Source organism: Eutrema salsugineum, unplaced genomic scaffold (assembly GCF_000478725.1).
Source record: "Eutrema salsugineum unplaced genomic scaffold, Eutsalg1_0 scaffold_17, whole genome shotgun sequence".
Taxonomy (NCBI): domain Eukaryota; kingdom Viridiplantae; phylum Streptophyta; class Magnoliopsida; order Brassicales; family Brassicaceae; genus Eutrema; species Eutrema salsugineum.
The window spans coordinates 1,705,790-1,716,354 of NW_006256852.1; the positions used below are offsets into that span (position 1 = coordinate 1,705,790).

The following is a 10,565-nucleotide window of genomic DNA, read 5'->3' on the forward strand; positions in this document are numbered from 1 at the left end:
GCACACATGCCCCCGCAATATCCCAAGACTCCAGATGGTGGTTCAAATCATGACGAAGCTGAAGATCAGGAGCATCGCGAGGATGAAGAGGACCACGAGGGTGGCAATCAGCCTGACGAGTAGATCTCACCTGTCTGTCCCTTATATGCTATCACCTTTTTTCTTTTTACTTATTATTATTTTGTTATGTTGCATCGAATGTAATGACTCGAATCAATTTCATCAATGAATGCTTTTTTAAGAAGATAATAAAGGTGTATTTAAGCAAAGTAGAGCGATTAACGGGGGTATTCTTAGTTTCAGCTCGTAATTAAGACGACAATAGATTCGAGATGAAATGCTTGATACGAGGTGAAAATTGGTTCAACAAGGTTGGAACGAAGTGAGAACTTACTTATTGGAAAAACTCTCGAACGATAGGCGCGAGACTTGACCTACGAAAATAATGGATGCGAGGTACGAGATGCGGGATAAAAATTTAGTAAAATAACAGGTATGAGTGAAATAATAGGTGCGAGATAAAACTCGGCTTGAGGGAAAAATAGGTGCGAGGTGAAACTCGGCTTAAGGGAAGAATAGGCGCGAAGTATGACTCGGCTTACCCTGTTTTATTTCATTAATCGTGTCCGAATAGTGAGAATGATCTCGACGTAGTTATTCGGCTGATTTAAGAAAGGATGCGGGACTGGTCCCGGCTTATTCTCTCACAATCGTAAGGTTTTTGTTCATTAGGAATGATTAAGAGTTTGCATTGTAGGGAAATGCGTATTAGGGGATCGGACATCTAGCTAGGATGTCGATGTGAAAGATGTCGAAGTGAAAAGATGTCGAAGTGAAGTATAAATAAAATTTTATTAATAGCTGTACCTCGTGAGAGGTTGCCTACGTACCCAACAAACTGGGATCAAGCCGATCGTAGTTCACATTCGAGACATAGCTCAACCGGGTATAGCTCGGCGAGCGTCCTTTTTTTTTTTTTTTTTTTTTTTTTAGTAGTAGTACCGCTTGATGTTCATCGAGTTCCAAGATCGAGGTATCATCTCGCCGTCCATCGTCGTCAGCTCGTAAACACCAGGTTTAACAACGTTAGTGATTTGGTAGGGGCCTTCCCACTTTGCGCCCAGTTTTCCGGCGCGGTATTTTATTCTCGAACACCTTTCGAAGGACGAGGTCGCCGGCTTCGAAGTGCCTTCCTTTCACGCGTTTGTTGTAGTATCGTGAGATTTGCTGCTGATAATTTTGCATACGTAACAGGGCGTGATCTCGCTCCTCCTCGAGCATGTCGAGGCTATCCTTCATCATTCTTCCGTTCTTCTTACCATCTTGTGTCAACATCGTTCTGCGTATGGTTGGTAGACCGACCTCGGCGGGGGCTAAGGCTTCCATGCCGTGAGACAACAAGAAAGGGGTTTTATTCGTCGATCTGCGCAGTGTAGTTCGATGTGACCATAGGATTCCGTCCAGCTCATCCGCCCATAAGCCCTTCTTATCTTCGAGTCTTTTTTTGATGCCGTCGAGGATGGTTTTGTTGGTCGCTTCTGCCTGTCCGTTTCCCTGTGGGTATCGTGGTGTTGACTTGCTAAGTCGTATTTTCCATTTGGCACAGAAGTCCTCGAATACATCGGAGACGAACTGGGAACCATTATCGGTGACGATCTCGTAGGGCAATCCGTGACGGCATACGATATTTTTCCAGACGAAGTTCTTCACATCGGTTGCTTTGATTTTGGTGTAGGACTCGGCCTCGACCCACTTCGTAAAGCAATCAGTGATGATAAGTATGAATCGTTTTTGTCGGGATCGAGGTAGTGGACCGACGATGTCCATCGCCCATCGCATGAAGGGATAAGGTGGCGAGGAAGCAGCCAAAAGCTCGGCTGGTGCGTGGATCATTGGCGCATGTCGTTGGCATTGCTTGCAGCGAGCTACGAATCGATCGCAATCGGTAAGCATTGTTGGCCAAAAGTGACCGTGGTTCTTGATTTTTAGAGCGAGAGCTCGACCGTTGGAGTGATTTCCACACGCCCCTTCATGTGTTTCCCGCATGACATCAAGTGTCTCTTCGCCGTGAAGACAATTGAGCAGGGCGCCCGTCGAGCTCCAACGATAGAGGTTGCCGTGTGACTGAATGTATTTAGCGCTTCGATTTTTTAAGCGCCTCGCTGCCCATCGATCGGGTGGAACTTGGCCGTCTGTAATGTAGAGCAAGATTTCGATCCTCCAATCTTCGGTTGCTGGCTCTTGTTCGGCAGGTTCATCGATGACCTCGGGGGGAGGTAACTCGACGGCGTCCAATCTGTTCGCTTCGAGTTCTCGAACCGCGCATACTCCTCGAGGTAAGACAATGCTAGGGGAATCGATGCTTTCTACCGAGATTACGCGCTTTTGATGTGTTTCAGACGTCGATGCGAGGGCGGCTAGTGCATCTGCTGAGGTGTTGTCACTCCTCGGAATTCTGGTGAGTGAGAAAAGTTCAAAGCGATCAGCGAGGTTTTTGACGGCTTTAAGATACAAATCCATTCGGTCGTTTCTGGTGTCGTAATCGCCGCTATACTGACTAGCAACGAGCTGGGAGTCGCAGAAAGCTTCGATTTTTGTGACCCCGATTCCTTGCGCTAGACGTAGTTCTGCGAGTAAAGCCTCGTACTCCGCTTCATTATTGGAGGCTGGAAATTCGAGCCGGAACGATTGCTCCAATATCTCTTTCGTCGGAGATTCTAGGCGGATGCCGATACCTGCGCCTCGGGACAAGGAGGATCCATCGACGTATAAGGACCACTTCTCGTCAGGTAGGTCGGTCTGGATTAGCTCTGGGCTGACTGGCTCGGGCTGTGCAGTATGGTTCGAAGTGGTTGATTGGTCAAGACGATGATCGAATGGGATTGAAAGTAGGGTCGTAACTTTCTGGCAGACATGATGACCGCGAGTGCGAGTTTCTCCAAAGTCGGATATCGTTTTTCTGCGTCGTCCAGAGTTTTACTAACGTAGAAAATCGGTTTCTGCTCGCCTCGGTCTTCTTTGACTAAAACGCCGCTTACTGCCGAGCTCGATACAGCGATATAGAGGTAGAGGGTTTTGCCTGTTTCAGGTTTGGCTAAAATTGGAGGGCTGGCGAGGTATCCCTTGAGCTGTTGGAAGGCCTCCTCACATTTACCGTCCCACTCGAAACGTTTGTTGCCTCGGAGAAGTTGATAGAACGGAAGACACTTATCTGTGGATCGCGAGATGAATCGGTTGAGTGCCGCAATTCGGCCGGTAAGACGTTGGACTTCACGAGTGTTGCGAGGTGATGGGAGATTGATTAGGGCATCAATCTGCTTCGGATTTGCCTCGATTCCTCGTTTTGTGACGATGTAGCCTAGGAATTCTCCGGAAGTTACCCCGAAGGTGCACTTAGTTGGATTGAGCTTCATCTGGTATTGATTTAGAACGGTGAAGCAAGCTTGCAGATGGCCGATGTGATCACCGGCAGTGAGCGACTTTACTAGCATATCGTCGATGTAAACCTCCATCGTTCGTCCCAATTGATCGGCGAACATGTGGTTGACTAGTCGTTGGTATGTTGCGCCCGCGTTTTTTAATCCGAACGGCATTACCTTATAGCAATAGGTTCCTCGATCGGTGATGAAGGATGTCTTCTCACGATCTTCGGGGTGCATCGTGATCTGATTGTACCTGGAGAAGGCGTCCATGAATGATAGGAGCTCATTGCCTGCCGTTGCCTCGACGATTCTATCGATGGGTGGCAAGGGGAAACTATCCTTGGGGCATACTTTATTGAGGTCGGTGAAGTCTACGCAGATTCGCCATTTGCCGTTTTTCTTTTTGACGACAACGGGGTTTGCCAGCCATTCTGGATATTTGACCTCGATGATCGATCCAGCCTTTGACAAGCGTTCGACCTCATCATTGACAGCTTGTGCCTTTTCTGGACCTAACTTCCTCCGCTTCTGCTTGATCGGTTTAAACGTAGGATCAATGTTAAGCTCATGACTTGTGCTTGAGGGATCGATCCCGGGCATATCGCTTACTGACCAGGCGAATGTCGTTGCATTTCGGCGAAGAAGTCGTACGAGCTCAACCTTGATCTCCTCCTTTAGATCGGCTCCGATCCCTACGCATCGTTCGGGGTCGCTTTCGTCGATGTTGACTTGGACGACGAGCTCCTGCTTCGGTCTTTCTCGAGTTGGCAAATCGACTTGAGTTACGGGTAGAATTGTAAGACACGCCTTGGCTGGAATCGCGGATTTGGATCGGAGCTTGTGCTCTGCGGCGAAGCAGAGTCTCGATATCCCCTGAGAACCTCGAATGGTTTTTACCCCGAAGGTGGTTGGGAATTTGAGGCATTGATGATAGGTCGATGGTACCGCTTTCATGGATTACAGCCAGGGCGTTCCCAAAATTACGTTATAGATGGCGGGTTTGTCGACGACGACGAATTTGACGAGGCGAGTCGTCTTTGCCGCGTAGACTGGAAGCCTGATCGTTCCGATCGAGTAGACTGTGTCGTTTCGATCGAGTAGACCTCGAGGATATTTTAACTTGCCATTTTTGTGCGAGCATGACCTGGCGGCCGTACTTTTTTATCGACCTGACGGAATCGTTGCACATCGATAAGCCTCCCATGATAAAAAAACACCTTCTTTCGAGATGCCAGAGGAGTGTCACATCGAGGTTGGTTTCCACGGTCTCTCTTCGCGACGTCGTCGTTGGATTGATCGTTTGTTGGAGGAGGAGTTGGAAGCTGTTCGGCGGAAGCCGTTGGTCGAGCCCCGCTGTTTTGCGGCGTGGTGTTTTGGGGCTGGTTTGCTAATGCGATCTCCCCCTTGCGGTATTTTGCAAGCAAATAGGCCTGTAGTTCGCGACACATCGCAGTCGGGTGACCATACTTGTTGTGATAGTCGCAGAAGGGTCGTGTCTCTCCACGATCTCCTCGCTGCCAGGTGTTTGATTGGTTTTGGTACGGGCGATTTTGCTGCTGTTGAGTGCTGATGTTGTACGTCGCTCCTCGGCGATTGTCACCTCGATAGTTATTGTCGAGGTGTTGTCGAGGTTCCTGATAATCTTGTTTGGGGATATCTTTGTGAGGTTGCTGCTTCGGTGTTGCTTTTGCTGGCGACGCGGTCTCTTTTTCTTCTTCGTCTTCGATGTATAAAGTGGCACGGTGAAGCGCGTCTTCGAGAGTTCGGGGTTTACTGAACTTGAGGCTGTCCCGAAACTTCGAATCGATTCGCAGGGCATTCCGAAGAGCTGGCAGCGATGCTTCGTCAGTCACGGTGATCCGAGAAACGATCGCATTGAACCTGCTGATGAAAGACCGAAGGGATTCTTTTTCGCCTTGTTTGATCTGATAGAGGTCGGCGCTGGAAACTGCTCCTTGGATATACATCATGTACCTCTTGAGGAATGCGGTTGATAATGTTTGGTAGCTGTCAATCGAGTTCACTTTTAACTTGGAGAACCAAACGAGGGCCGCACCGCCGAGGTTTTCAACGAACAGTTGGCAGAAGCCTGCATCTTTTTCCTCGGGGGTGAATCGTGCTCGGCCCATTTGAATGCTGAACGCGGTCATGAATTGGCTTGGGTCCGAGTTGCCTGTATATGTCGGGAGATTGAACTTCACTTGAGTTCTAATCGGGAAGTCGGTGATTCGGGTCGTGAACGGCGTGCTTTGGCTTTCTTTCAACACACGGTCGATCTCGGGTGCTGAGCTAGTAGCTTGATGGACAAGCGAAGTCATGGCTCGCAATTTGGCTCTCATTTCGAGCATTTCTTCGTCTTGCTGCAAGTTTCTTATCTGAAGCCGACGTGTCTCGTGTTCGGGAGCCCCGATATTTACCTCGTCATAGTTCGAGGTTGGATGATTTTCGGTTGTTGGTGGTGCGGGTGAGTCTCCGAATAAGGCGCGCTGTACGCGCTGAATCTCTTGGGCTCGTCTCTCTGGGGCTTGAGTCTCTGAAGAATGTAATATGTTGACTTGATCTTGGCAAGAAAGTTGTGCCGCGGCGAGCTCGTTCAGGCGAGTGCTTGTCTGATGATTTAGCTCTTCCATTCGAGCCATCATTGTTGCGAACAACGTTGCGACGTCGGTAGGAGCTGCTGGTGTGCTTCGATTCGCATCTTGTGCTTCTGGGTTTGAAGTTGCGTTTTCACGGGATTTATCGTTGGTGGCTGCCTATTCGAGGTCTCCGGATTGTTAACTGGTGACACAAGAAGTCCCTCCTCGGCAGTAGTTGAGATGGGCAGGTTAGTTGTTTCGTTGATTTGAATTCCTGACATTATCGAGCTCCTCTTTGCGTAGAAAGAAATCCCTTAGCCCCACGGTGGGCGCCAATTGTCGTATTATATCCGCACACGAGGTTACTTCAGTTAATTTGTCTAGGTGGAGCTCGAAGATTCTTGATTAAATAGAGGTGATCTCGAGGTGTTTGTTTCGAGGTTGTTTGGACGAGGTAAATTAAGCGATGTTAGCTTGCGAGGTAAGAATTTGATTATAAGTCTAGAGTATTCTTGTCCTTGTTTCAGATTACGTATCCCGTAATAAATGAAGTTACAGGGCTATTTATAGTGTTTAAATTAGGTTACATCTCGGTCAGAGTAGCTTGGGCGGCCGGGCAGATAGACCTGACCGACCGTCTATCGAAGCGTCGTGGTGGCGAGCTGCTTCATCCATGTCGACGTGGCGAGCTGTCCCATCCACGAGGAGGTGGCGAGCTGCTCCTTAGATACAAAAAGGTTACCTATTTGAACGATCTCGTTTTACTCTTCGCACACGGGCTTGTTGATCCTATTGGGCTTTCACTTCGTTAATGGGCCTGAACGAAATTACAAAAAGGGGGCTGTGCTCAGCCCACCTACAACACGTCTCCGTATGGTGTATGTCCTTTCATCATTGGAACATGTCGTTTACAGCATCAAAGAGTCTGTGATTCTAATTTGGATCTCTCCAATTTGGAAAATGGAGAGCAAGTTTGGATTCAGGATTCATGAGTAAACGATTGCATTTGTGTTGTTTGTGGGTTAGAGTTAAGGATGTCTAATTTTGTTAGAAAATTGTGATTTTGATTCTCTTTTTGGCCTTTCGAAACCAACAAGGTGAAGGTGGTGGAACTATTAAAGGACAATGGGTTATTATATCTCAATCTATCATTTGGAAAAGACATGTTTTTAGGTGGAATTGGTGTCCATCAAAACATATAGTTTAATTAAATATTAGTATTTATATGTAGATTTCATCTGGGGACAATTTTTAGCTAGCATTTGTCATAACTTTGGCCGTTAAATGTTTGCATCACTGACTTTGATAGTGAAAACTACCGTGATGATCATGCCAGGTAACTATGCGTATAGGTGAATACGGCAAGTTTCATGGAGTTTTACTGATTTTATCTCTAAAAAAACTATGGTTACTCTTCATTCCTTCAACGAAATTGTTTTAATTTTCTATATTTTCTTGAATAGTTGTATTGAAAATGTTTCTATATCCTCTTATATATTATTTATGATATGAAAAATATATTTGATTTGTCTGAAAAAAAAAAATTATACCACAAGTCCACAACGTGTATATATTACAAAGTATCTTAGGGCTGAATAAGTGTTAAGGCCTAGAATAGAATTGAAGCCCATAAGAAAAAATGAGTTTGAATCTCGACAGAAAATAGGTTCTATCTGTACAATGGTCCCCCCCAGCACATGTTCCACACTTTGTCTTGGTGACCGCTGTGACCTGTCGCTCTTAAGCCAGCCGAGACCACAGACTCTCCCTTTACATTTTTCCTTATGCTCTTTGTCTTACCTAAAGATATTTTGTAAAGGAAACCCTAGTCTCCTATATGCTTTTTTCTATTTATAACCTTGTAACCACATTATGGGAATACACTCTTTTAAATCTTTCTTGAGGCCCCATACTCTTTACCATTTCCGCATTGTTCTTTAGAAAATCCAACATCGTATCAGAGCGTTAGGTTCCGATTTACAGAGTTTCTTTTCTACATTCTTCAAGTTTTATTCTCTAAATCTCTCATTCTCTAGTTCGTTCATCATTCTCTTTCTTGTTTCTCAACTTTTCTCAAAAACAAAATAAGTTCAAGCGATGTTAACACCGAGATCTCAAAACCAGTGGTTATTCGAGTTATCCTCAAAGGAATAAACTACTTGTTGTGGTCAAGAACCACAAAGACGGCTTTGTGTGGACGAGGGCTCTGGAATCATGTCTTGGAAGAGAAGACTCCAGCAGAAGGCGCCGCTGAAGAAGGAAAGAAGGATGAAGAAGCTAAAGCCGCTGAAGCAAAATGGTTCCAAGAAGACCAAGTTGTGCTTGGCCTCATCCAAAACTCTCTGGATCCGAGTATTCTTGAGGCATATTCCTACTGTGAAACTGCCAAATCTCTGTGGGAAACCCTCAAGAATGTCTTTGGAAATGTTTCAAACCTGAGCCGAGTGTTTGAAGTGAAGAAAGCTATCAATGACTTTTGCCAAGAAGACATGGAGTTCACCAAGCACTTTGGGAAGTTCAGATCTCTGTGGACCGAGCTGGAGATGCTTAGACCAAGTACAATGGGTCCAAAGGTGATTCTTGAAAGGCGTGAGCAAGACAAAGTGTTCGGTTAGCTTCTCACCTTGAACCCAATTTTCAATGACCTCATTAAGCACATCTTGAGAGGGGATAAGCTCCCAGATCTGGAAGAGGTGTGTGCTAGAATCCAAAAGGAGCAGGGATCTATTGGACTCTTCAAAAAGCAAGAGCTCATCTCGGCGAACAAAGGAGTCTTTAAACCTGATGAGAGGAAGCCGTGGATCTGCGACCATTGCAAGAGGAAGGGCCACATCAAGGATAAATGCTGGATCCTTTATCCTCACCTCAAGTCAAACAAGTTTAAGGAGGCAAGAGCAAACTTTTCTCAAGAAGGAGCCGGTGCATCAACACAAGGTGGAGATGGTGCCATGAATGTCTCGGCCGAGTTTGTGGAGAAGGGTGATCTTGAGGCTCTCATCAAAGCTTTGGCCGCAAAGCAGTCTGGTATCACTTTCTTCTCTAATAAACCTAAAAGTACTCTAGTTGTAGATTTAGGTGCATCTCATCATATGATTAGTAATCCTGAACTCTTAAACAACATAGAACCGACTTTAAGAAAAGTTGTGATAGCTAATGGCGATGGCATTCCCATAGAAGGAACCGGAAATTTAAAACTGTTTGATAAAGATAGCAAAGCATTGTTTGTGCCCAAATTTACTTCCAACTTATTATCGGTTAGTAGAGCTACCAAATATCTAAATTGTTATGCAATATTTGGTCCTAATGATGTTCACTTTCAGAGTATTAAGAATGGGAAGTTACTTGGAAAAAGGTGAAACCAAAGATGATCTATATGTTCTCGAGGATTCTTCACCAAGCAACTCAAATGTTTCTCTTTTAATTCGTGTTTTCTACAAGTTTGAACTCTATTTGGCATGCTAGATTAGACTATCCTCATTCCCGTGCCCTTGAACTAATGTTACCTGATATTTCTTTTGATCACACTAGTTATGAATCTTGTATTCTTGGTAAACATTGTCGAGCTGTCTTCCTAAATCATCTACTATTTATGAACATTGTTTTGACTTGGTTCATTCTGATGTTTGGACCTCACCTTGCATGTCTAGGGATAGTAATAAATATGTTGTGACCTTTATTGATGAAAAATTAAAGTATACATGGATCACTTTACTTCCCTCTAAAGATCGTGTATTTGAGGCCTTTACAAACTTTCAAAATTATGTGACTAATAATTTTAATGCCAAGATTAAGGTTATTAGATCAGATAATGGAGGCGAGTACACAAGTCATAAGTTCAAAGAACATCTAGCAAAACATGGCATCTTACACCAAACCAGTTTCCCTTACACTCCACAACAAAATGGAGTTGCTGAGAGGAAAAATAGACATTTGATGGAGGTTGCCAGATCCATCAAACTGGGTCAACACTATAGTATACTACAATAGTCAGGTCGTAGCTCATCCAATTCAGGCTGTTTGTTCTCTTGCCTTGTTGCCATCAGATCATCAAGCGTTTCTTGGAAAGATTGAAGAACATGAGATTCCTAAGAGCTATGAGGAGGCTAAGGACAAGAAAGAGTGGGTTGGAGCCATCAGTGATGAAAGATGAGCCATGGAACGCAATCACAGCTGGGATGAAGCTGAGTTTCCACCAGGGAAGAGGGCCGTGAGTTCTAAATGGGTTTTCAGCATTAAGTATAAAAGTAATGGTGAAATCGAGAGATATATACAAGGCTCGGTTGGTTGCAAGAGGGTTTACTCAGACATTTGGAGAAGATTACACATATACTTTTGCTCCAGTTGCCAAGCTACACACCGTGAGAGTAGTACTTTTTCTAGCTATGAATCTCTCTTGGGATATTTAGCAAATGGATGTGAAAAATGCATTTCTTCAAGGTGAGCTCCAAGAAGAGTCTATATGACTCCTACACCGGGTATGGAGTGTTGCACCAGGAAAGGTTTTGAGACTGAGAAAAGCTATATATGGACTAAAACAATCTTCACGAGCCTGGTATAACAAGCTAAG

At 45.2% G+C, this 10,565-nt stretch overlaps 2 protein-coding genes across 2 annotated transcripts in view; one reads left to right on the forward strand and one right to left on the reverse strand.

The window, feature by feature from the left end:
* The window catches only part of LOC112087457 (meiosis-specific protein ASY2-like), a 1,948-nt gene extending 1,825 nt beyond the window's left edge, over nt 1-123 (forward strand). The window contains exon 5 of the mRNA XM_024157378.1: nt 28-123. Within this exon, the coding sequence (XP_024013146.1) occupies nt 28-123 (96 nt within the window). The remainder of the gene's footprint in view (nt 1-27) is intronic.
* A 4,414-nt stretch (nt 124-4,537) lies between these two features.
* LOC112087458 lies at nt 4,538-6,064 on the reverse strand. Its single transcript, XM_024157379.1, has one exon. The coding sequence runs from the start codon at nt 6,062-6,064 to the stop codon at nt 4,538-4,540; it is 1,527 nt and encodes a 508-aa protein (XP_024013147.1).
* Nucleotides 6,065-10,565: the final 4,501 nt, after the last annotated feature.

Bases quoted from the DNA above. Each gene is read 5' to 3' on its own strand.
- LOC112087458 (XM_024157379.1), bottom strand. From the start codon at position 6,064: ATGATGGCTCGAATGGAAGAGCTAAATCATCAGACAAGCACTCGCCTG.